The 26,249-nt window shown below is 42.9% G+C and overlaps 4 protein-coding genes and 2 long non-coding RNA genes across 9 annotated transcripts; 3 read left to right on the plus strand and 3 right to left on the minus strand.

Annotated features, from left to right (window-relative positions):
- The first annotated feature begins 10 nt into the window (after positions 1-10).
- Positions 11-2,998, plus strand: LOC130536696 (uncharacterized). The gene is made up of 2 exons (XR_008953437.1): positions 11-436; positions 695-2,998. It is a non-coding gene; the product is annotated as an uncharacterized LOC130536696 (long non-coding RNA).
- Positions 2,999-6,640: 3,642 nt separating this feature from the next.
- On the minus strand, positions 6,641-7,100 carry LOC130536380 (uncharacterized). The gene is made up of 2 exons (XR_008953340.1): positions 6,983-7,100; positions 6,641-6,900 (listed from the first exon to the last, which is right to left on the minus strand). It is a non-coding gene; the product is annotated as an uncharacterized LOC130536380 (long non-coding RNA).
- Positions 7,101-8,408: 1,308 nt separating this feature from the next.
- On the plus strand, positions 8,409-10,345 carry LOC130536113 (leptin). 2 transcript variants are annotated; one of them, XM_057051768.1, is made up of 3 exons: positions 8,409-8,677; positions 9,008-9,203; positions 9,290-10,345. In XM_057051768.1, exons 1-3 carry the CDS (start codon positions 8,634-8,636, stop codon positions 9,590-9,592), a joined length of 543 nt encoding a protein of 180 aa, XP_056907748.1. In that variant the 5' UTR covers positions 8,409-8,633; the 3' UTR covers positions 9,593-10,345. The 2 variants fall into 2 exon arrangements, with proteins under 2 accessions (XP_056907748.1, XP_056907749.1); XM_057051769.1 differs by having other exon boundaries at positions 8,434-8,672.
- On the minus strand, positions 10,273-16,119 carry rbm28 (RNA binding motif protein 28). 2 transcript variants are annotated; one of them, XM_057051762.1, is made up of 20 exons: positions 15,778-16,119; positions 15,534-15,680; positions 15,360-15,457; positions 15,206-15,281; positions 15,021-15,113; positions 14,872-14,943; positions 14,673-14,781; positions 14,336-14,583; positions 14,176-14,242; positions 13,925-14,034; positions 13,780-13,853; positions 13,570-13,705; positions 13,421-13,485; positions 13,157-13,315; positions 12,899-13,048; positions 12,713-12,787; positions 12,482-12,614; positions 12,204-12,342; positions 11,734-11,845; positions 10,273-10,650 (listed from the first exon to the last, which is right to left on the minus strand). In XM_057051762.1, the coding sequence occupies exons 1-20, from the start codon at positions 15,905-15,907 to the stop codon at positions 10,510-10,512; spliced, it is 2,334 nt and encodes a 777-aa protein (XP_056907742.1). In that variant the 5' UTR covers positions 15,908-16,119; the 3' UTR covers positions 10,273-10,509. The 2 variants fall into 2 exon arrangements, with proteins under 2 accessions (XP_056907742.1, XP_056907741.1); XM_057051761.1 differs by having other exon boundaries at positions 11,731-11,845.
- Positions 16,120-16,445: 326 nt separating this feature from the next.
- On the minus strand, positions 16,446-25,246 carry si:dkey-5i3.5 (uncharacterized protein LOC565091 homolog). Of its 2 annotated transcripts, none has more exons than XM_057051766.1 (4): positions 25,106-25,246; positions 18,433-18,751; positions 17,969-18,215; positions 16,446-17,855 (listed from the first exon to the last, which is right to left on the minus strand). In XM_057051766.1, the coding sequence occupies exons 1-4, from the start codon at positions 25,108-25,110 to the stop codon at positions 17,494-17,496; spliced, it is 933 nt and encodes a 310-aa protein (XP_056907746.1). In that variant the 5' UTR covers positions 25,111-25,246; the 3' UTR covers positions 16,446-17,493. The 2 variants fall into 2 exon arrangements, with proteins under 2 accessions (XP_056907746.1, XP_056907747.1); XM_057051767.1 differs by lacking the exon at positions 25,106-25,246 and adding an exon at positions 19,071-19,428.
- Positions 21,421-26,063, plus strand: prrt4a (proline rich transmembrane protein 4a). Its single transcript, XM_057051760.1, has 3 exons — positions 21,421-21,579; positions 21,668-22,329; positions 23,443-26,063. Exons 2-3 carry the CDS (start codon positions 21,741-21,743, stop codon positions 25,548-25,550), a joined length of 2,697 nt encoding a protein of 898 aa, XP_056907740.1. The 5' UTR covers positions 21,421-21,579; positions 21,668-21,740; the 3' UTR covers positions 25,551-26,063.
- The last annotated feature ends 186 nt before the right edge of the window (positions 26,064-26,249 follow it).

The following is a 26,249-nucleotide window of genomic DNA, read 5'->3' on the forward strand; positions in this document are numbered from 1 at the left end:
AGAGGTGTGTGCGCTCGCGTGTGCGTGCGTGCGTCTGTAGAGCTAATGTATTATTGCTTAGAATCAGAGGAGGGGTTATGGATTGATACAAATAGTCACCCCCGCCAAGCCAACCCCGGCGCAGGCTGAATTAATGTGTTGCTATTTTTGGGAGCCCCGTGTTTCCAGGGGAGACCTAATGACGCAATGACGTCAATGCGAGTCAATCGCAGACTGGAGGAATTGAGTGGCTTCCATTTGGGGCTTTTGCAGTATTTCCTACAGAAAGGATGGCATCGAGTCCAAAATGGAAGTGGATTTCCTCCTCAAAAACCGAAAGAAAGGGGAAAAAGCCGATGGCATCGCGACCCAGAGGTAAATGAAAACGCAGCAGCCAGAATGATCAGAGAGGCATCACGTCGCCACAACCCTCGGAGCCTCGGCGGTAGTACGGGAGGTGTGTATGAAAGGATGCTTCTTACTCCTCGTCCACAGTGTGTGCACGGGATCATACCTGCCGCTGACTTGTGGAATACTCGTATCCAGATTTATCGCTATTCAATGTGTCATTTGACGGACGATTCCGGCTGTTTCCTCCTGGCGTGATGCGTGTGCGTGCGTGTATTGTGTTGGCTCTACATGTGGTGTCTAGGTGTCCTCCTCGCCGCGTCCTGTTTTACTTGCATTTCCATGATTCTTTCCTTTTTCTTCCCAGGGGGCTTCACACAACCCCGACCTGTTCCAGGCGCTCCGTCCTGGAGGCGCAGAGGTAACGAGGCACCTTCTCCCTCCATCTCACGCGCCGACTGTGCGTGAGTCTCACGCAGCCTCCGCGGAGGGTCGAATTCAGTCTTTTAAACTGCCTGCGGTGCTTTGTGTGGTGGAGGAACAGTTACTGCAGACGGGATCTGCGCGTCACGGCCGATCGCACCTCGGGACCTGTCGACGCGCACGGCCGAGCTGATCGCTTGGATGTGTGCGCCCCCCCCCCCCCCCAAAAAAAAAAAACTTTAAATTTTCCGCTGGATGGTGTCAGGGGGGTATTTACTGCGAAAGTTCAGTGTCTCATGAGGAGTTTGGAGGTTTTTTTTCGTGTGTGTGAATTCTGATTGTGAGCACGTCCATCACGGGGGGAGGGGGGGGGGGGGGGGGGGGCAACTAGTTTGTTGGTGGGGAAGGTGGGGGTGGGCCATTCTCCCGGTGGGTTGTAAGCAGGCTGCCGTCCAGGTGACGTGGGCAGCCCGGCTGGATTGCCACAAGAAAAACCCCGGGAGAGGTCGCACGCAATGGGCCGGAGTGCTTCCCCGCGCGCCCGCGCGCGCGCACGCCGCTTCGACAGACGTGCAAGGGAGAGGGACTTTTGCACACATGCACGGTGTCGTGATGGGAGAGGGGGAGGTGAGGGTGGGGGGGGGGCGGTTTTGGGCGTTTACCGGCGTGACTCCAGGACCGCGGACAGCGCCGAGGATTGTGTCTGGCGCGTCCGCATCGGCTCTTTGTTTGGTCTCAACGCTTCATGGGAGACCTGGAGGAAGCTCAGAAATTAGGTTTTTTTTAAGGACTGAAGCGTCCCAGCCAGTACAGCGGCTTGTAAACCCTCTGACATGACCTGGTGGCCGTTCCTGTGCACCTGTGTGAATGAAAAGCGCTGCACCCCGCAGGTGTACCGGGCCGGTTGGATCCTTTCTGCTGTGATGGACAAACAGCAGGTGACGTTTGCGTTGAAGGGCCCCAGATGTGCTGAGAGCCTCCACATGTGTTCACTGCCCCATCTCCTGGGTTCCTGGGCATGATGTTGTGACCTTACAGTCTGGTTTTTGAAGTGTAAACTCCTTTTAGTCACAAAACCTCTTTTAGGAAGACACGGATTATTTTACGAAGTTTAATTGATTTCGTTTTCATTGGCTGGTTTCTTAAGGGGCTTTATTAGATGTGATGTATTTGCTCTCTACAGTGATAGATAGTGACAGAGCAGATACATTCAGGCTCTTTGGACCGAGGTGCATTCTCACTTGAAAAGGAAAGATTCACCAGAAACCCCAAATCAAGCTAATATGAAGAACTGCTGGTTTGGGATTTTAAATATAACCTTTGTACCTGAAGTGTAAATAGGAGCTTCAAGGAGGGTGGCGGCGACATGGATGCGACATCTCAGTGGTTAGATCTTCTAGTCCTGAAAGTGTATTTGTGGAATTGATCGGTTTAGATGGATGTGTTCCACTCTAATCAGATATTCTACATTAATTGCAGGAGTACTTGAGATTTTGCAGACTGGAACTGGTGAACAAATTTATAATAGTATTTTTTTTTTAATGTGCAAATTTTACTGTCCTCAAAGCATAAATTGGAGTTGAGGTCTGCTCAAGCTAGAAAGAAATCTGAGCGTGACTGAACACCCTTCTTTGTCCTTCATAGCTCTGTTGTGTGTTTCAGATGCTGAGCTGAGTTCACAACCCTGACCATGACTGCCGTTCTTTTCAGGTCTTTTTGCGGTCTGGGCTTGCTGTATATGACCACCCAGGAAGCCCTTACCCCAAAAAGCATCTGCAGGGGACCCCCACATCAGAGCGGCTTGACCCTTGACCTCAGCAGATGTGCTATGACGCCCTGTTTTCACAAGTGTGACACTGTAAAATCGTGGATGCCGCTTTTGTTCTTCTTCTGCCAGCCTAGATGTGTGTTCAGTCCCTAAGAAGTGAAATAGTTTATAAACTTGGATTGTTTTTTATGTGATAAGATGGGGGAAAAGCTACAGTCAAATATTTGCTTGCCATTTAAACTATCCCAGCAATGCGCCCTTTCTCCAGAAGGGGGCAGCATTTGACCGCAGCCCTGGATTTCGCTGGATTTGGTTTTGCGGCGTGAGTCACAATATTTACTCTTCATTGATATGTTATCATGTAAAGACGGATTTATATTTACAGCCATGTTTTACTGCACCCACACTATTATATCACCTGTCCCCTGAGGGGGTCAGCCCTTCTCAGCGCGTCCACACAATAAAACACTTTTGAGGAAATCCTGTTGTCATTTCTATGAAACGATAAAATTCACACATTTAAAAAAAATTCAACAGTTTTTTTGTTTACATATTGGTTTGCCAAATTAATTTAATAATTCATCTTTATTCATACAGCATTTGTTACACTATAGATGGTCCCTGGGGAGGGAAGAGACATAGACTGGAGGTCTCTGGTAGCGGCCTGATTGGAGGATTGGAGCTGAACAGAGGAGCGTTAAATAGTTCAGTTGCATCTTTCTTGACCTTGCTCCTCGTATGTGCCGTTATCCACCTATTCTGCTCTCTCTTCAGTCTTTCTGCTTCTTTTTCTCATCTGTTTCGATAGCTTTCCTCTTTCTGCCCTTCTGCATCGTGCCTTTGATGGCAGTGACCTCTGTTTTTCAGCAGTGCTCACTGGTGTGAGAGAATACTGGAGAAATCCATTAAAAGCGGGATAAGACATCGAGAAAAGCACTGAGAATGATCGAAACATGATTTCATCAATATGAGAGAAGCATGCCATCCAGATTATAAATGCTTACTAAGCAGAACAAACTAACAACAACTAACTAACAAACTAGCTATACAAAATAAAAATAAAAACTTTGATAGTCTTTTTCTGGTAATATGAGTAACAGGGCTACTTTGCTTTGAGTGGCACACTCCATTTTGGCTGAAAATATTGAACAAAGGAAAATAGAGCGCCTAAATATGTCTGTGTCAAAACGCGATGTTTTGACAAATACAGGGAAACTATATTAACAAACTCATGCCAAAATAATCCGATTTAAACCTCATCTTATCTGTTATACTTGAGGCCTACGTTGGCAATCAAGAGGGAGGGACAGGAAATGAAAAGCCCTTTTAGGGGGTGCTCGAGAGCTATTTGGTATTAAATAATCAGTAATCACTTTTACTAAAGCTACACCTATATTTTATCTCAGGGTGACTGTAATTTACACAAGTGGATGTTTCCATCTTTTGTGTATGTGTAAAATGTCATGGTGGGGACAGAAAATTTCCAATTCCCATTTATTGACCCATTTATTGTTCATATGGCTGCGGAACTCCTACCAGTAATCTTCGTCAGTAATCTTCGTCAGAGAGCTTTGAAGCCTGAGAGTGTTTGTGTGAGTTTCAAACCTTTTCACATGAATTCTGGCAACCATTTGGTTTTGGGTGTTATTACTGATGGGAAATGACTCAAAACGAAGTGTGTGTGTGTGTGTGTGTGTGTGTGTGTGTGTGTGTGTGTGTGTGTGTGTGTGGTGTGTGTGTGTGTGTGTGTGTTTCCAATGCTGTTCAATCAGGACAAACCTTCATTGATTATTTTGTTTAAAGCAGAGATGAAAGAAGAAATGACGGAATGACCAGATTCGCTCGTCAACTTTGTGTGTTTAGCGTCCAACAGCCCGATAAAATAAAACTGAATAGTCTCATAGATATTAAATAGGTTTCATTTCCTATTTGTACTCCATACTAATGCATAAATTCATAAATCTTTGAGCAGAATGACTTGGGTCTCATCTGGACATGATAAAATTGTCCTGTGACACCAGCATAAAACAGTTAATAAAGTAGGACGGATTAAACTGATTGGCCTGAAAATTAACCTCTCTTTGAAAACACATTTCCAGTTTTTGTCTATTTTTTTGCCACGATGCAGCTGGAGAATTGACCAGTCTGATAATGGCACGATTCCTCCGCTCCAGTAACAGGCAGGCGGCTTCATCTCTGGGTGAGTGGAGGTCAGAGGTCAGTGTGAACCAGGCTTTTAAATCCTAATCTCATTTTAAAACCGCAAACCTTTACAGGGCTGAGAAAAACACCAAATGCTGCTCTGCTGACTCATGTAGGACAGAATCAGTCGTGAATGAACGAGTGAATCCAAACAAACCAAATTTCCCTAAATTCCAATAGGCTTCGGGATCGTTTCGCTTCTGGTAAATATCCAAACATAAAACTGATGAAATAAAAACAGGATAAGACTTTTGCTGTGTACAGTGACGTCCACAGGGACGTTTAGAGTCTAAAAATAAACTAGTTTTACACATAGTCTGAACCTTCCAGCAGTCTGTGGCCACAAAGACCCCTCATCACATGTCCTCTTCATTTCTACTTCCAGCCTTCCGTTGGAATGCATGGAGCGGCTCCTTGAGTGAATGGGACGTGCTGCGGTAATGCCCCCCCCCCCCCCAAAAAAAAATAGCTACATTTTACTGCGTTCTGAAGACAAACTAAGTTTTAGTGAAAGAGGAGTCGACGAAAACATCTTTGAAATGGTCGGCTCCTACTGTGACCTCGTCCACTCCAGCCATTCTTCTCCGGAGACAAAACTGTCTTTTGGTCCTGACAATATTAATCCAAAGGAAGAATTGTTGTTGGTGTTGGTTTTACAATGGCTCAAACAAGAGTTCCACATCATGTGATAAATGCAGCATTTAAACGTGGACCTAATAACTGATTAGCCCCCCATTTAAGCCTGGGTGTTCAAGAAATATAAACCAATATTCAGTCTTGAAATTTCGGAATATCCAAATCAATTAGAAAAAGAGAAAAAAAAACCTCAATGAAAGAAATATTGGGGGGTGGAAAAGCCTCGGAATACTGAGTCTGAGCTAAATTCCCAGATCAAAAACCTTGAGACAGAACACCTGGTGAAACCAGTATTGAGCCAAAGAGTTCAGGTGCTAAGACTTCATTTATTCCTTCCAACAAAACTGTATTTATTTGTTTTATTCCTACAGTTCACTTTTGTGGCGCCAACTCTGCAAATTTTAACCTACGGGAGCCCCCCCGAGCCCCCTGATGGACAAAACAGGTATTACACCCCCTCATAGACAGGGAAGGTCAACAATGTCGTGATGGTCACTTATCCAAAATACTTGAGATAAACAGTAAATCTTACCCAAGATCTTACAGTAAACTGGGTTTCATTATTTATATATATATATATATATGTGTGTGTGTGTGTGGTGTGTGTGTGTGTGTATGTGTGTGTTTCCAATGCTGTTCAATCAGGACAAACCTTCACTGATTATTTTGTTTCAAGCGGAGATGAAAGCAGAAATGACGGAATGACCAGATTCGCTCATCAAGAAATATTGGGGGGTGGAAAAGCCTCGGAATACTGAGTCTGAGCTAAATTCCCAGATCAAAAACAGACAGAACACCTGGTGAAACCAGTATTGAGCCAAAGAGTTCCGGTCAACAATGTCATGATGGTCACTTATCCAAAATACTTGAAATAAACAGTAAATCTTGCCCAAGATCTTATAGTAAACTGGGTTTCATTATATATATATATATATATATATGTGTGTGTGTGTGTGTGTGTGTGTGTGTGTGTGTGTTTTTTTTTTGGGGGGGGGGGTTGGGGGTGCATTAGCAGGCTGTAGAATTAACTCTAAGTGTCCTTCCAATATATTATTGAGCATCTACAAAACTAAAAATATGCTTGTGAGAATACACATCAGTGTGATGAACCTTTAAATGTTTGGGAAGTTGCATAACGTGTCACCAGTTGTAGTCTTCATGGATTCGGGGGTGTTTTCAAACAGTTTCATTGGCCCCCTTCTCAAAATGCTGTTAAATATGTTATGATGTGAGCTGACTTTTATAGTGCTGAGAAACACCAACGAAGAAAAGCTGAGTCGGGTCTTTTTCGGACTGGATTCATGGCGTTAACGTCCCCCATATCCCAGGGGGCGAGCGACGCCATTTAACCTGACTGGGAGCAGGTGTGGGGTCATTACAAATTCCCGTCATTCCCCGTGACTCATCCAAGTCCTTCTCAGTGGAATTCTGCATCTGGATCAGTAATCTGATATTTTGCAATTCCCCAGTAATGGATGAGCCGCTAGCTTTCACCTCCTGGTCCTCAGTTCTTTCTAAGCGGTATAATGACCACATCCATTCTCCTGAAAGTAGATGGAAATGGACTTTTCATGCATGTAAAGTTTGCTAGGAGGGCCACGTCGTTTTTCTGAAGATGTGACTCACATGCTCCCATAAGTCATGTGACCGGATCCTCATGAATTATTGATGAGGCCTTTCAGCATCATTCTGTCATACTCCAGGTGACGTCCCGTGCCCCCGGGGGAATGTCCTGTCCATCGACGCCTGTGGCCGCAGCTCTGGAATGCATCGTTGTGGTTTAATTCATGGCTTCAGAGAGGAAATAAAGTGACTAAAGTTATGTTGAGTGAATAGAAATTTACACTAAACTAGTGACACAACCTTGTTTTTGCTGAGCATCAGCAACAGGCTGCATTTATTCATCCCAGATGTCCAGAAAATCCTTTGGATGGAATGAAAGCAACCTTGAATTTGTCAAAACAACTCTTAAATTGCAAGACCTCCGAGGACATCGGGAAAAACATCCTTTTTTTATTCGTGTTTCTGGTTTAATAAATAATACACACTTACTGTTAGCACAGCACATGCGTAGCAGCCAGCGTTGCTCCACTACTTCCCAGAAATACGTCCTGCAGCCAGTCTTTTCCCCAACAATTGTCAGATCTTATCACATCTGTGTGTATATGTGTGTGTTCATGCACGTGTGTGCAGAGGGATGATTAACTTCACTTTTCTCTTGAGGCAACTTACAGTAAAGGCTGCAGTTGACGGCTTCACATGTTTCAACTTATGTGGAGCACACACACACACACCCCCCACACACACACACACACACCCCCACACACACACACACACACACCCCCCCCCCCCACACACACACACACACACACACACACACACACAGAGTTAAAGAAGTTCATTAGCCATTCTGTCGAATGCTGAGTCAAAACAGAGGAGGGATTCCAAAGTGAAGACAGCGGGGAAAATGATTTAATTTCTTTTTCCGATAAGACGATCGGAGAACAGGGAAAACATTCACCAGTGAATTGGACAATGTCCATTTGTTTTGAACATATTACAAAGGACAGCGTGCATGCAGCAGTAGTCAAGTTTACACTTAAAGACCACGCTGATGTCCCGGCGTTGTGCATCCATACATGCACACACCCAAACTTTTGTAATCATAAAGGCTTGTTTAAAAGATGGGAAATGATTTTTTAAAAGCACAGGTGAAGGTGCATTGAGCTCTGGGGAAGGTTAAATGTACATTTTAAATAGCTAAATGTTACCCGGAAACCCAGGAAAATCATGTGTTTGTTTGCTTTTTCCCACTTATTATAAAACATCAGCATCGATTTTTCTGCCATAAAACACACACAGGTGTGTTTTATCTTGCTGGGCAATTTCCCCTATTTCAACAGAGATACACATAACTTTTAAAGGCATCAGACCAAATTTGGCAACGTCGAGGTCGTCCTCAGCACAGGATGTGACATATATGGTGTGTGCTGGTCAACACTTGTTCAATCAGACTGTTTGAACCGGAAGGGGGGGTGGGGGGTTGGACTGGGATATTAATCCACTGATGCTTCCGATCAGCTCACAGCCGGAGAATACTCCGAATTTTGATTAAGCCCCACTCAAACAGGTCAGCTATATAATTCCCTTATGATCGGACCCTTTCAGGGCTTTTAGGGGTGTGACATGGAGAGGTAGGCGAGGGGGCGGGTGTGGGCGTAGAGCGAGAGAGGTGAGTAAGAGATGAGTCAACAGCCCTCCACTATAAGACACCCTGATGGAGCCTACCAGTGGCACACGCTCGAACGCCACTAAGGTAAGGTCAGCGCCCTTTTTTTTTTTCTCGGGGGGGGTTTGCTTTTGTCGGTGCATGTTTGTTCTTGAAATACTGGCTGTTATCGTACAAGATGTTAGTGGCAGGTGAGAGATTGTTGCACATATCAGCTGGGAGTTTGCATTTGAGTCTGGATGCAGATTTCCCTGTGGGAATTTCCCAATGCTGCAGACATCAGTACAACTGCAAGAAAGTTTTAAAAATAAATAAATAAAATGACCAGGAGGTGATAAGCTGAAGGATATGGGACGATGGTGAAATGGCCAGTGAGCGAAGGAAATGCGTGAACCATGTGGCTGACTTTGTTACTCTTCCAGGAAGCTTTCAGGAGCAACACCTGGACAAAAAGGTGCCGACATGGATCACATTCTGGCCCTTGTGCTGGCCCTGCTGCCGCTGAGCTTGTGCGTGGCCCTGCCTGGTGCACTGGATGCAATGGACGTGGAGAAGATGAAGTCAAAGGTGACCTGGAAGGCCCAAGGGCTGGTGGCCCGGATAGACAAGCATTTCCCGGTAACCCGCCATTTGTTTCACAATCTTCGCTCTTCCTTGATTGGTTATCGGCACCCGTGTCACTAACACTGGCCTTTTCACCGCAGGATCACGGCCTCCGCGTCGACACCGACAAGGTGGAGGGATCCGCCTCTGTTGTGGCCTCCCTGGAGAGTTACAACAACCTGATTTCGGACCGCTTCGGCGGCGTCTCGCAGATCAAGACCGAAATCTCCTCTCTGGCGGGTTACCTCAATCACTGGAGGGAGGGCAACTGCCAAGAGCAGCAGCCCAAAGTGCGGCCGAGGAGGAACATCTTCAATCACACCGTGTCCCTTGAGGCTCTGATGAGGGTGAAGGAGTTCCTCAAGCTGCTGCAGAAAAATCTGGATCTTCTGGAGAGATGTTAGAAAACGGACCAGTGTTTGGGAGTCATGGCTGGTTTTCCCCCCTTTTTGGAGGATTTCCTGCCACGTCTTCCTCCGTGATGCCATCTGTATATTATCTTACACTTGTACATTTTACGCAGTTAATGCATTTATTTATCTACTCTTGAAAGTGTATTTTGAAACATAGTTTGTAGAAAAACACCCAAAACCTTGTGCGAGAAGCGGGCGGCACAGAAAGGCTTTTCTGTATCGCTGCAGCCGCGCCGACAGAAAAATGGTTAAAAAATAAAATAAAAATATCTAGAAATATGCCGGTGTGTACACCTAAATGCACCTAAACACAATTTCAACTCTTCCAGGACAGCAGCTGAAGTAAATATTGCAATGACCAACAAAGAAACTTGCCAGGGTTACCAGGTGTGTTTGTACGTGACCAAGGACACGCGGGATAGACCCACTTTGGGCACGCCTCGATGTCATCTCTCCCCTCAAAAAATTGCAACACTTTGTTTATTTTTATACTGTTGACTATTTTTTTGAACAGACTGGATTGAATATGCAAATAAGGACCAATTTCCTGCCGTTTGTGTGCTGACATGCAGAGACACATCAGGGTTTGGAAATACTGACTGTTTATCCAGATTCCTGATAACTGATCTCACACACACAACTTTCTGCCGATGTAACAGATGAGACACCAGTTCACATCTTCCGGATGTCTTTTATTGTGGCTGTTTTAAAAACAAAATAATAAATGAAAACAGTTGGAACGGGGCCAGTTGAGTTAAGGGGATGGTAGGAGTTGTACAAACAAATCTGACACCCACGACGCTTGGACTTTGAAAAAACATGGGCTGTCAGCGGATGGGGGACCCTCACTCACACCCACACGCGCTCACACACACACAGACACAGACATACAAACGCACACTTGCACTTCACAAACTATCAAACCACTTGTTCCTCTTCATGTTGCTGCCCTTGTCACTGGACGCCATCAGTTTCTTCTTGTACTGCGACACCAGGCTTTCAAAATGATCCCCATTCCGGTTTTTGAAAGGCTTCTTTGCCGTTTTTACCTAAAAAGAATTAATTAAACACAGCGGGTGAGCAGAGGTGATAAAGCACCCCCAAATACAGCGGAATAAACGGACAATGAGGAATAAACGGGGCTGTTGGTAGATTCTGGTCTTCGGTGAGGAAATTCTCCCACTTATCTTATTAAACTTTACAATGTTGCTCGGTATTTTTCCTACGTGGTCATCTTTTTCTGGGAAAAGATGATTCTGAACAGTTGATTGGCAGCGGTATTAACTGTGTAGGAAGCTGCGCGTCCACAAACTTGCAAGCTAAAACTTATCGGGTGCAAGTTTACGTGTGGACATGTTACAGGCGAGAAAGTTGCTGCTTTTTTATGCTCCTTGACCTTAACTTTTACTTTACATCTCACTCACATTCACCAATCACTTGTTGCTACATCAGCATGCCTGATTTATTCAACTGGATTGTATGTCTAAAAGGCAATTTGCAGGATTATGGGTGGAGTCTTGCAAGATTATCCTATAAAATTAATCTGTGGTCTGACGTGTGTTAAGATTTATCCAAAACAGTTGGCGCCCACAATCATAAATATTAAACTTGACCAAAATCTTTGACTGTGTGTGTGTGTGGGGGGAAAGTGTCATGGCGCTGTGCATAGTGACGCTGAAGCATTCTTTTTGTATTCTTTTTGTCTGAGATTACACAGGACCATCAAATCTGTTCAATACCGATTTTTTTTGTGTGTGTGTGTGGGGAGATAAAAACAAAATCCCACAAAGTCAAAATCTCCCACTTAATGGTCTGTGAACTATAAGCATGTGCTGAGCCCACATGCATTCTACGTCACCAAACTAGTGCAGGAATTCAGTTTCCTTGTGTGCATGTAAACGCACGTACTGTGTCATGTTCTGAGATTAGTCACTTTTTCGGATGTTCATTTGCTGTCAGGGTTAAGGGTGGGGCTTAGGGTGACTGCTTTTCTGGCACTCAAACTACTACATCACCAACCTTTATACGACTCTATGCAAATTTAAGCAACTCCCCCTTTTACTTTCTGACGGTAAATTTAGGAAGAAGAATAAATCTCAGAAAGCCACACGGAGGCTGAGAGCCCTCACCTGCTTTTGTAGCTGTCTGGGTTTTTCCATCTGTTGCATTTTCTGTGCTTTTCTGCTCATTCCCGGTCTGGTTTTCTTGGGAGGGGGAACCTTCTGCTTTCCTCGATCACGCATTCTGCAATAATAAACAAATAGATAAATAAATAATAAATAGTGTGAGCAAATGAGCATTGCTAAAAAAGAAGATGCAAAGTTTTACTGAGGTTAAGTTTAAAATGTAACATACACAAAGTAAGAAATGTATGCAGTTATACAATTATGGGACAAGGTAGTAGGCAATTTTCTGCCAAGTTAAAACAAGCAAGAGGCAAAATAGTTTTAGGATGGTGTTAGGATTCCTCAATAGCAAAACAGATTTTGCTTAGAAAATTGGAAACTCAAATCAAACAAATCATAAAACGCTGCCCCTGGCTTAGCATCCAAAAGCTCTGCCACAGAGGTTAAATACACAATGTGACCTGCCAAAACTGTACCTGATCTTTGGTCCTCGGTGGGAAGGAAATGCAAGGACCTTCCTCCGCTTCTTGCCGTTCTGCAATTCTATGTGCTCCACTTCTGGGTTGGTCACGAATCCCAAATGGCTTTTATTTGGTGTCTGGCCACGAGGAGCAGCTGGAAGAACAGAAAAGAGGAAACTGAAAATTAGTTTGATTCTAAAGTAAAGTCTAAGAACTGTTTTTTTCATATTAGATTTTAGTACAGTTGCATGTGTAGTATGTGTTACATCTAAAAGCAAATCTGAGGCGCTTACTCATCTGTACAGATGGATCCTTTACACTTTTCCCCCGACTATGCAGCTCTGATGATTCCTGTATGTTAATGTCTGTCCCAGGACTCTTTTTTTCTCTAGTCATCTGGGATTGAGAGGCTCCTTTCAAGGTTTCCTTTTTAAAAAAAACAAGACAAAGTCAACTTCCATTTGAGAGTGGGGAGAAAATCAGCATCATTAGGAAACTGGGTGTGTGAATGAATTCAAACATACTTTGTATTTTTGTTGCCTCAGTTCTTTAATTTTGAGTTTTCTTGAATCCTCCAAGGAGAATTCAACAATTGGCCTCTGCATGGTAACAATAAAGCAATTAGTTTCAAAATAAAAAAAGTTTTTTTTAAACTCTAAGTTATAATGCTGATAATGATTTTACGTCTTTGATGTATTGTAAAAGTTTACCTTGTTTGGACCAAAGATGTTAGGGTTGTTGTTAAGGTAACGAAGTGCACCAAGAGCGTGTTCGTGTTCCTTAAACTGCACAAATCCGTAACCTAAAGACTGCCCCATCACCTGACCCTTCAGTGGCTTTTTGTCATACATCACCCGGCTCTAAAAGCACAAACGTCACATGCAGCGGAAATCGGTTGAAAACAGCACCCCCTACCGGACATGTGGCCAATTTCTCAACCAAAATAAATGTGATATTTTTTTCCTAACCTCATTAACGAAGACTCCTTTGTTCCCTTTAACAGCTTGCAGACACAGAGCTTTGAGTTTTTTACTGTCCACAGACTTTGGCAAGTTATGGATACACAGGCGAGTCTTTGAGACGTACACGTTTAAGTCCCGGAGCTTGGCCCTCTTTAGCTCTTCAAACTAAAGTGAACAAATAAGTATCAATACAAGAGTTATCAAAGTAATGACGAGTGCAAGACGTGATGATCATGATCATTGGTCTTTTAAAAAATTATCTAGACGTACTCTGGTTCTTTTGATCATGTCTGTTTCGGACACCCCCTCTGCAGCCTTAGTTCCAGCACGGATCACTGCGAAATACCCATTATGTTACAGTTTAAGGCTGATATGATAAAGAAGGTGGTGAAAAAGAAGAATTAAAAGTGTGGACTCACAGCCTTCTCGTGCCAGGTATAGGTTTCTGGTGCCAGTTTCCACTTTCACTTTGTTTACTTTCATCTTGACAGCATCTTCTTTGCTGACTGCTGTCACAATAAACAGCTTTCGGCCATCTACACGAATCCCACCGCACTGCATCACAGGACAAAACATTTAATGTGCAGAAACATGCCAAAAAAGCTTGGTAAGGACATTAAATTGATTACCTCTGATTCATCTTGTGCTGCAGCTATGCACTGGTCAGCGGACTCTTTGCTTTTGAACTGGGCAAATGCACAACCTGGAAAAAGAGCACCAAGAAAACCCATCAGTCAGAAAGCAATGTGTTTCAGTCCGCTGTGACCAACTGACCTTTTGAATGTTCCGTTTCTGGCTGCATAACAATCTTTACATATTTAAGTTCTCCAAACTGCAGGAGAACCTTCTCAAGATCCTCCTCCTCTGTGTCAAAAGACAGGTTCCTTGAACAGAAATGAATTAAATCAACAATGGAAAAACAGATTAGGAAATGTGTCCACAGCTGTTACATCACAACTAAAATGCACAATTGTGCTTTACCCACTTTTATCAGTAACAGATCAGTATTTAAAAGAATCACACACCTGATGAAAATGGTTCTGCCCTCTTTCACATCCGATGGCAAATCTTTTTTCACGGTCTTCTTTTGAGCTACAGATGAACATGTCACAGAAGATCATGTTTTAACTACAGTATGGATGAAAATATTTTTAAATTGGCATAAATTTATGGCATGAATTTTACCCGATTTATCTTTCTCATCATTGCCCTCGTCAACGTCATCATCGTCATCATCACTATCTTTGTCATCATCATCACTATCTTTGTCATCATCATCATCTTCACTGTCTTCGTCATCGTCATCATCGTCATCTTCATCATCATCGTCCAGGGACACATCATCTTCCTCGGTGTCATCTTCCTCCTCATGAGAGGCTTCATCGTCCGATGGAGATTCCACTTCCTGCCGTGTGGCTGGTTTAGACAAAACTCTGTAAAAAGAGTTTTTTTGCAAGACTTTAAAAATGTAACCATTTTACATGCGTAACAACAGACCCTATACAGCAAAGCTGAGGTTCACTTTTTCTTTGGAGGTCCTGCTGATGCCATTTCTTCATCTTTGTTATCATCTTCAGTGACAGTCGTGGCATTAGACTGATGTGGAGCTTCTTCCAAAGTGTTTTTCTTTTCTAATTTGTAAACAAAACAGTATAATTACTAAAAAAAAAAAAAAATCATAATGCCATATCATGGTTCTTTGTCTATTATTTTAAGGTTACCTGCACTTGAAGATGACTGTGTAGCAACATACCGGTCCTTTGGCACAGCCCAGTCAACTGCAACCTGCCGACCTATGAATGAAAAGAATTCGATTCCAAATATGTATATTAAAATTAAATGACAATCACAAACATCATTTCGATCTGACCTTTGATTTCCTTCAAGTTGAGGGCATTCAGCGCTTTCGCCGCACTGGACATGTTTTTAAACTGGACAAATGCAAAACCTCGCATCTTCCCATCTAGAATACAAAAACATTAAGTCACAAATATAGGTCACGTGATGGTTATCATGTGGAGTGTATGCTTTTTGCAAGATCAAACTTTTATTCACCAGGCTTTAGAGGAATTTTAGCCTCAAGAATCGGTCCAAATGTGGTACAAACTTGCTTCAGATCATTCTCTGAACACTGTCAATACAAGAGAGTCTCATTTATTAAAGTGTCCTCTGCTTCTACCGGTTTCTATACCCATGTAGCTCACTGCACCTGAAAACTGAGATTCCTGATGATGAGCCTCGCTTTGAGAACGTTTTTCCTGATGCCTTTGGGTGCATGTTCATTTTTCTTCTTTTCCGTATCCAGAGCTTTAAGCAGAAACAGAAACAGTACCGTTAGATGTGTAGTACAAGCTATCTAGAATATGACTTCATACATACACACCCGGTTTCTTTTTCTCGTGCATTTTCTTCTTTGACACACATAGTGTAATCTTCTGTCCATCGTATTCTTTTATTTCTTTCATGGCTCGTTGTACATCTTCCGTCATTGAATAAGTAACATAACCAAATCCACGACATTTTTGTGTGCCTGGTTGATGAATGAAATAATGGTAACACGTGTTTTTGGCTGCACTACTAACAAATCTGTAAATTGTCTAATTATGGAGTGAAACACACAAGCTCACCTTTTTCGTTGACCACGAAGCACTGTTTTACCGGACCAATTTCAGAGAATATTTCCTCTAAGCGTTCATTCGAGGCTGTAGTTGGGAGGCGGCTAACAAACACGGTATGTTCTGACATGTCTGCTGCCATGCTAATGCTAACGACAGCCACTAATGACGTAATCAACAATTACTTAGTGGAGCCTAAACTAAGTATAACACTTGAATCCGAAGCCAGTCCGTTTAATGATATGAGTCCATCAAATTAACATATGAAATGTTAATTTAAAGAATGACTACACTCCAGATCACATCGCATGTTTACATATGTGGGCCGCCATCTTGGAAATCTAAACGGAACCGGAAGTATCTTGTGATTACCCATTATCGCTGCCTCGTGACCAGGAAGTTTATTTGTTGTCACTTTGTGTATTTTCAATATTGTGAACAATTACGCCAGTTCTATGCACACATTTTGATCTATTTAGTGAATAGATATTTACATTTAAATTATGGAACTGACAAAAAAGCAATAACCTAGAAATAAAATGAATAACTGCATATTCTTATAATCTAACTTGCATATTGGAATATGCAATAGTATCAGTCAATGCAGTGGAAAGTGAAGAGTAACAACTGGTCAGGCTAATCACGTAAGATCAATAAAATAAAATCACAACACACTTACATTCACCCTGAAAAGCCCCAGAGGGCTTTATATTTATTTCAAAAAGCTTCAGAAAGAACAGTATTTATACATGTATGTAGTTGCAAATGGCATATAGGTTCAAGAATTTATATAATGTAGCATTAATTAAAACATTAAACGATTAATGTCTTACACTGTGGCATTTACGCAACAAATTATGGTATGTAAAATAAAATACACACTTGGAGAAACGTTATCTTATTTGACCTGCTTTAGCGTGAGTTTTTTTTAAGTAATTTGAAACTAGTTGAAATATACTGTATTTATTATTGATCCACAACATTCATGCCAGGGAACAATTATAATCAGTCATTGTTGAGTATAAATAATTGAATAAAACTGATAATCAGATCAGATACAGTACAAAGTCCTCAGACCTTGGAGCCCTGTAATTCAGGTACTTTGATCTACCCCACATTAATTTGGAGCTTGTCTTATAGAAATAAAAACTTAGTAACAGACTCGTGGGTATGATCAAGAAGATGACCGTCATCCAGTTTGAGGTATCATGCATCCTTCTAACCAGACATTGTGAGATAAGCAGTGACTGAGCTACAACCTCACAGGGACGCCTGGAAGTATCTCCTTGGGTGGTTCCTGAGCAGTTTTTAATGGTCTGGCAGGAGGCACTATCCTGCAGAGAGAACCCATCTCATCACAGACCCGCTGACACCAGGCAGTTTTTTGAGCAGGTGCAAGATAAAAGCCGTGCAAAATATACCAAGGTCGGCATCGTGATGTGCTTTAGGTTAGGAGAAACAGTTTCCACATTCAAGCACACTTGTTATTGTTAAAGCTGAGGCACCAGAGACATGGAGACACCTCCTGCCCTGCTTTTCCCATTTGCTTTCGTTTCGTACATTCCTTCGCAGACATAAAATTATTAGCATATCACACCATCTCATCTAGTAATCAGAGAATATTATGATTAGTTAAAATCAAATCCCATGCAACTTATTCAGATTACACCGAAATAAATCTTCATAAATCATGTTTCAAGGAGAAAATAAGCCATGTTTGAAAAGATATTAGAGCTTGGCCTTCAGAGGGCTGAGCTGGAGTGAGCACAGGAACCTGTCTACATGGCTCAGATATTCCTGTGGGTGCCTCTTGAGGTGACTCGCATGCGTCGAATCCTCCCACTTCTTCGCAGTCACATCCATTCCACGTTTCCTCCAGTGACTGATCAGTTCTTCTGTCATTTGTGCGTTACTCATCAAATCATTCTCACAGAAGAACAGCAGCACGGGCGCAGTCACTGGAGTGTTCCAAAACACATCGATGCCCTTTTCGAAGTGGTCCACTGTCTGGCTTTTGAATAAGCTAAAGTATGTCAGACTTGCGTGTTTTACCAGGGTTTCCAAGTTTGGAAATAAAGTTTTCCCAAGACCTGTGCAAAGATGAGGAATGGTTGATGAAAACATACAAATGCAGATCCAGCCTGTGTGAGATGGCATTAAAAACATAATAAATAGTATGAGCGCAATAAACATTAATGCTGACCTGCCGCCATCGTCTCCAGGGTGCCCACCACCATGCTGTCATATACTTGACCTTTGATCCTCTGTATGAGGGGCTGATATTTCTGTGTGTCCTGAGCCACGTGCACCAGCAGCTGAGCAAATGTGAAGGCACCAATAGAGAAGGCATGGATGATGAGGGGGCGGGAGATGAAGCGTTCAGTGTGGAGCAAATCTAACAAACTCTTTCCACGATCGAGACCCCAGCGAGGCCACAGGAAGTCTTGCACCTTGTGCAAAACAAACAAGATTTTCTCATTTTCATGTCAGGCTTTGTAAATGTCAGCAATTTTATTTACAGTTCAGGTCAGGAGACTTATTAAACCCTTACAAGTGTACATCGTTGTTCAAAATATATTTCAACTTCCAAGAATATCCAAATGGCCTGAAAACTTAAATCATTAATACAAGGTAATCTAAGCAAACGTTAGCTGGTGTAGTTCTTACCTCACTCTCAACTACAAGCACATCAAACCCTGTCCGAAAGTAGATCTGACAGTACTTGTCCACAGTCTGTGGACGTGAACCCAGCCAAGGAAGCATCAGCATCAGCGGTTTGTGATTCTGTGATGTTTCATTCTGAAGTACTGGGACTGGGGAGGCTTCCGTAAGATATAAAGTGACATTCTTACTTAGGCGATGGGCATTAACGCCAATGCTCTGCACTGTCCTACACAACATAGCTGCCGAGTAGGACCTCCAAGAGGGGTCAAGACACAACAGGCTTTGGACGCCAAGAGACAACAGTGTCCCGCAGTCAAGAAAACTGGAAACAAGGACAGACAGGAGAAATTGATCAAAAACCGGAAAACGAGAAAATCAAATAATTACAATTTTATTGTCTGAATATTAGAACAGCTGGAGGGGGGTCGTTTGAGTTTGTATTAATATACTGTAGGAAAAAAAGAAGACAACACTAAATATCACAAAATAACGAAAATAATGAGTCGTGGATTAGACTTGCGCAAAAATCTTGTCAAACTTTGAATGAATGAGAACACTGAGAACAGATATCGGTCGGACGCAAAGGTCGGCTTGTGTAAACTTTACCCTCTTCCCCTGAATGTAGGATTTAACCTACTTACCTACGGAAAAAGATGCTGGGATGAATCTGGCAGATTTTTTCAACTAACAAAGTAGCAAATTTCACCTTGTTTAAACAAAACTATCTGTCAACAAGCTGTACCGACACTTCTGTTTGCTGAGAATCTGGCTGTCATCATTCTTCTTCTTTGCTGTTTTGTGGCAGTTTGCTACCCATTTCAGGGAGCATTACCGCCCCCTAGTGAGCTGGATTCACGACGCCAGAGTAAACAGGCAGTATAGTACTAGATAGGTTGTATAGTAATAGATTCTTCCGATTAATGTTGTTCTGTAGAAACTGAAATGCATGCCTCAAAATTTCGTTCACCTGTACTTTAAGTTGATTTTCTAAAGCACACTGTTTTACCCTCTCCACTGTTGTCTTCAATGTTCTTCTCCCCCATAGCTTCCCCTGTCCATCATCATGTTCCAATTGAGATTCACTATTCTCAGTTGCATGCTTGCCAGGTTTATATTCTCAGCTGTATTTATACTGTCTCTTCCCTACAGTTCTGTCCAAGCCTCCCTCCCTCCCAAACTATCTTTTTAATGCGTATAAGTGTCTGTCTGTGCCTTGTAACTCACAATACTCTTGCTACACTCTTTGTATGTGGGTCTACGTAAGTGCTTTCCCTTCTGTTTTGCTTAACTAGACTTGAACATCCACCAAGAAATATCTTAGTGACTGTTTAGCTGAAATATCCACATTATCATTCCATTGAATCCCTACATGAGTAGGAACCAAAACACACTGCATCCCTCTGTTTTTGATTTTATATATCACATTATGCACATCAAAAATCATATTTTTCCTGCAAGAGTTCATTGCTTGTATGCTTGTGAGGGCTGCCCAGCTATCTGACGCTCCTCTATCCATTTCGGTGCAATTATTATTGCTTTATTGCTCAGATATTTACTTTATCCGAGTACCTGTTCCCTGAATATTACAACTTGTTTCTCTGTTTTCTCAAACTGATTTTTTATTTCTAACCCTATCCTAACCTTATCTTCCTCTTTGCATTTATTTTCCTTCCATAGCTTCAGTTGCTCTGTGCACTGATGCTCCCTACCAGAAACAGTCAGTATTACAGCTAAACCATTAAAGTGAGGCCTTAATGGTATTGTCTTACCTAAGAATAACAATTATTATTTCTATTATCCTTATCATAAATGTGACATACAGTAAGGATAAAATGGTCTCAAATTCTATGCCTTGTGTATCTAGAATTCATTGTGCTGCATGGGCAGTAACCTTATTCAAACCTTTATCCTAATGAAGACTGTGGATTGTTTTTATCCTCTTTGCTTGTGCAGCTTTGTTTCTGTATCATGCCCTGAGTGGCCATTCCCAGCTAGACACCAGTCCCTGCTGACTTATCTCATTGCAGGATGACTTATCTAAACAGAAACTAGTTGCGAAAGCAATTGTTAGGCGGCAATAATTTGGCCATGTCTCTGTGTGAGCTCATATGTTTGGCCTGTCATTGTTTCTTTCCAGTCCCTTTAGTTACGGCTCGGTTAGTGCTTTCCTGTGTCCTCATCAGGGAACAGCATAACCCACACCCCTTGGAAAGTTCCTGTCTTCACCAATGCCTGATCGCCTAAATGATCTGTTCTCCTGTATCATTCTGCTTTTAGAGGGTCTGAAACTCAAATTTTTCCAACAATAATTTTCAAATCCTTGCTTTTAGAATACTATGGATTATGATGTAGCAGGAAATGGAACTTTGCAGACATTCATATACAGCAAACACAAGAATCATGTAGGTCTGACTGTGCTTAATAAATTGGGACAGTCAGGTTTGTGGATCAGTGTCTATTTTAGCACCATGCTTGGGGACTGAAGTAGGCCACAAGACTCTATAGCAGGAATTAGCACCCGCTATATGGCATCTAGGTCAGGGTTAGCAAATACTTGCTTTGAAGCATATAGACTTTATACACTTAGGGAAGCACAGAAACAATACATTATGCATGTGTGCTATTTAAAGCTATGCTAGTAAATAGAAGGATTTTGCTCTATCATCACATGTTCATGTTAATGTTTAAGTGATGGCTATTGAGAAAGCTGTTGTAAATTACATTCAATAACATGTATTGATCAGTGGTTAGTTGGATGCAGGGCCTCTCGGGTGATGTGTGCGCCATAGTCTTACGTTTTTTCTCTTCCACTCTGGTCTGCTCTCCTATTAGATATCCCATCAATGCGTAGTGGAAGTGAGGAGCATGTTCGAAACCATGACAACCATTCGGCGATTGCCTCAAAGTTAGAGGAAGGGCGCACACAAACAATCAAAGTTACTATCAGATGAGGGCAGCAGTAGGGTGCGGGGCTGGGGGTGGAGGGTTGTCTCATGGAGGTGGGGACTGTCCCATGTGTCGACTGTGTGATGGGGAGAAGCGCAGTGACGATGTGAGGACACAGTGCTACGCTGAGAGAGACTGCAGACATGCAGCGACCCGGCAGCATATGTGGTTACAGAGGCTGCGGCAGAGAAGGCTATTAAAGAGGTAAGAGGGCTTGGAGGATGTGGGTTTGTGTCAGTGCTTTAATGAGTGAGTATGTTCTGAATGGGATTTACTGTTCTCTCTCTTTCAGATGTGTTAATCATGAGAAATGACCACGGTTAGCGATCTGGCATCATGTGATTGGACAACACTTTTTCAAATTTATGGCATGTGACTTTGTGATCGCCATGCGGAACCTCTATGTTGTCTTTTTCTCCTTGAATCTGCTCCATGTGGCAATTGTTACCGAAGAGAATGTCACGGAAAGAGCCCAGCCAGAGCAAGGAGGACCGATGGCTGCAACTAAAAATGTTGCCTTCCCGGGTCAACCTTTGAGTTGGCCTCTCTCATCATCAGAGGAGTCGCACAGACAGGGCGTGATCGGCGAGTATGCTGATTTACCAGAGGGCACAGAGGTGTCGCTCTTGGATCCAGATGACAAAGGAACAAAAGTATCCAGACCCACAGAGACTTCTGCAGAAAAATTTACAGAAGAACTTTCTTCCAAGAGGAGAAGACAGACTCCAACTGTCCAGGAGCTATCAACAATAGTAACCCAGTCGATGCCAAGCAGGAATGTGCACCAACCTTCACTTTATTTAGACCAGAAAACCACTCTATTGGTGCCTCCTGGACCTGAATGGAACATGGGACACCCCACTCCAACAGACAGTGGCAGTTGGACCACAAGTCCTTTTATTGGCAGTGAGGGGAGGACACAGTCTGGGACTGTCACAGTGGAAAAAGACACAGGTAAGATCCTGGCTTTGATTTAAAATCACTCAAAAATTAGCATTGTGACATTAAAAGATATCCCCCTCATTTACGACTTAAAATGTCTCAAATTTCAAAAGAATCTTTCCATCACACTTCCCAAACCTTCATTTTGGCCCCGTCCTGAGCAAACAGAGCACAGTGTTCCACATGCATTATTAGCTGTGCAAACAGAGCCACATGACCACACGCACTTGTCAAAGCAAATGATGCGTTGTGTCCACAAACAGGGAACAAGAGGGACATGAGTGCAAGATGTTTACCCCTCTCAATGTTCACCTTGTGGAACTTGAATACAGCCGGTCCTTCTGGACATAATGTGAAATGTCTGGAGATGTTTTTGTGCCCCCCCCCAGTGATGTTGCTTGATGTTTATTTCTGCACTGATGTGATTAATTCAGCAGGAGCAGAAATAGGACACATCGCAAATGCATGTAATTAGTAGGTTCCTGATTGTGGTGCCTCTAACTGTCGAATCCTGAGCTGTATTTGGAGAATATTTGATATAATAAGTCACAGGCAGATATAGCAATATGATCCATAATGTAACTCTGCCATATTAATGATTTGAATACTATAGTATCGATACATATCGATGTTTTTTTCTGGCACATAGAATAATTACAATAAACAGATATAGTGAGAGATAGAAAGGTCAATACTTTCTCTCTCTCCTTCACTCTCTCTCTCTCTCTCTCTCATGTCAATGCTTTTTCTGTGACCCAGTTAAACATTCCCAGTTACAAGCCTGCTCTCATTTATTATGGATGGCCTTCATGTGGATTCTCTACTCTCTGTTTCATTTAAAAAAAAACATAGAATTAAATTCGATTATTCGAATTTGTTGACTAAATTTTCAATGAATAATCATCTAATTGCTACAATCACATATGTAATATAATGTTTTTCCAAAGCTTCCTTTGCAGCAGACTGTATTCTATGTGTAGTGCCAGCCGATTGAGCTAACATGCTAAATGTTAGCACAAGTACAAAATTTTATACCAGCTTTATTTTCTCTTTTCTCTGTAAAAAAAAAAAAAAGGAGAAAGATAGGCAAAGGATAACTGTCACTCTCTTGTGTTTGCTTTACAGAGGACATTAAAGACAATGACCTCCATGTCTCCAGCAACAGCGCCATGGTCTTGTTTGACAGGAACATGCAAACATCTGGCACACCATGCAGAACACTGAACCAGTCCTGGACTTCTCCATACCCAGACAATGTAACGTCCAGCGGGTCCCTGCAACCCCCTTTGGCTTTCAGCAGTGCCCTATTTGTCCCTTTGTATTCAGACTGGAACTCTGCCCTGGCCACTTGGGGCTTTGCCTGGGAAGCACACATCTACGGTCTGGGCTCTGTCTTCTCTGCGTTTTGCCTAATCTCTGTTGTCTGCTTGTTAGGTCTGCCACTGCGGTGTCCATCAGGAATACCTTACTTCATCCTGCTGCACTTTTTCCTTGCTGCATTTGCAGGGATCCAAGCTTTTAGTTTGATTTATGATGCTTATAGTCACCAAGACCGGCTCTCCCCCCTGTTTTCTTTGCTGCTGTTAGAGCTCCCCTTTCCCTGTTTGATCGCTGCATTCTCCTTAGCCATCTTGCTCCTTTCCTTACGCTCACGCATGTATCTTCCACTGCACCTTGCTAATTCCACCTCATTCTCAATACTGCCGAAGCCTTGCCCGTTGCTGTGCATGGCGCTGCTGCAGTTTGCGGCCTCTCTCGGTTGTGTTGGGATACTGGAGCTCTTCCATAGCCTTCCCACTGTGATCCTGCTAGTCCCGCAAGCCATCTTTGTATGCCTCACCATCGTCCTCGCATGCTCCTATCTTACCTTTTATTGTTTAGTAAAAGTTAACACTAAACACGTCTACAGACTGAATGACAGTGGAGAGAGTGGAGGATCTCCTGAATTGGTAAGAGATGCAAGATGCCCCTTTGCCAAGTTAGAGGACTGGGACAGGGCAGCAGGAGCAGGGGTAGGAGCCTCACTGTGTTTGTTAGGCTGTGGAGGTCTCCAAGTGTACAGCATCTTGCATGCTCTTGGACTGGGAGGGGTTGAGGGATATGGGTTCAACCCCTGGCCCTGGTGGGGCTTCCACATAGGCTGCAGGCTCTGTGAAGTTGGAGTGTGTCTAGGTTTGTCTCTGATCGGTACACACCCTCTGTTCTGTCACAACAAGGTGTCCATTAGGTCTCTAAGTCATTCTAGGCCAGGATCTTGGTCACGCCTCTCCTGCAGCTTGCCGCCACAAGGGCTTACTCTGCCACCCCAAGGAGCTGCAAATTCCCCCGTTGCCTTCACGCAGGATTCCTGGAATAAGCAGGAAGTCCTAGACAACTGTGACGCAACATTTAAAAGACATTCAGAGGCTCTTCCTCTTTTCTCGATGACAGATTCTCCTGAAAATGCACTAGACTGTGTCGCTAAGACCAGCCAAAACCAAACCACAATCCTACCTCTACCTACACCAACAAGCCCACCACACAAGCTTCAAAATACGGTTCTGCCTCGGCTTTCATCACAGGACAGCCTACAACTGGACACCGATTCTACTATTGATCTAAGACCCCCAACTCCCATAAACCTGTCTCGCAGCATTGACCAGGCACTGTTTAGTGAATCTATTTTTTCTCCAAGTATATTTGGGATGCCAAGAATGTTCTACGCTTCTTCCAGTCAGTCTTTAACTTCTCCGGGCCAGGAAAAGGCAAAACAAGGGCTGAGCTCTGTTGAAGGTGCACTATACCGTACCTCATCCTGCGGAGATGTGGATCAAGAGAACGTCCTCTCCACTTCAAGGCCCTCCCATCCACATTCTTCTTTGACACCTCAGGTCAGACCACAGACATCCCCAGTGGAATGGGACTGGAAAGCAAGTGTCTCTGGCTCAACTCAGGGTTTATGCGGCAACCCCAAGGAGACGAAAAAGCTGCGATCGCATTCCTGGGCCAACAGAGGTCAAAACTTTGCCCAAAGCAGCATCCCGAGAGCGATCCCTCACCTGTCTCACCACAGGCGTTACAGAACCCTTAGCTTAGCCTCCCAGGACAGTCGAGGATCTTGCAGGCTGGCAGAGACCAAACACCTGAGTGAAAGCAAACAGCTCGAATGGGATCTGGCTGTACAGGCAGAGTTCGTCAATGTGTGCAAACAAATTGACGCTTTTAGTGTGTGCAGTGACACGATTGAGTTGTAGCGTGTCTCAGAAGATGAACGCTCGAGTGCCCGAGTTAGACAGAAGTAAAGCTGATCTCTGTAACTTTTTTACGCACTAATGATATTCGTGTTGTTACTATTCTAATTTATAAGCCAGTGTAAATTTGAATCTTGTGAATCATTCAGAGGTTATCTTTAGAGTGAGTTTTAACATTATGTAAAAGGTTTTGTAGAGTTTTTGTTTGATTCTAAATGTAATATTAAAGACTTTATTTGTTTGTTTGTTTTTCAATAGTAAGTAAACAACATGGATCCAAACAGCAGTTAGTCTATTTGCAGATGGCTGTGAATTCAGAAAGGACCTAACCCCTCTGGACTCCTGCTGGTTATGGTCATAATGAGGAAAATGTAATTTATTTATATTACAATTTATGACAGTGGAGCACATTGATATTCCGCTAGATTGTGTGCTTAGCATTTGGACATGTTGAGTTTTCTTCACGAGATTGCATGATACTTTGGTGTGTTGCAATAAACAAGAGGAAAATCATCATATAGAGTTTCTCTTACTTTTCAGGCCTCTGAAACATCTTGATCTCCTATTTGTTGCAACGATTGCCACACATTTTAATGATACTGGCTAGTATTGTGCGTGATCATATGTAACACTTGTCTTCCCCCAAGATTTTTGTTGAATCAGAGGATAGACCATAGCCCAGGATTCAGACCTACAAAAAAA

Source organism: Takifugu flavidus, chromosome 13 (assembly GCF_003711565.1).
Source record: "Takifugu flavidus isolate HTHZ2018 chromosome 13, ASM371156v2, whole genome shotgun sequence".
Taxonomy (NCBI): Eukaryota; Metazoa; Chordata; class Actinopteri; order Tetraodontiformes; family Tetraodontidae; genus Takifugu; species Takifugu flavidus.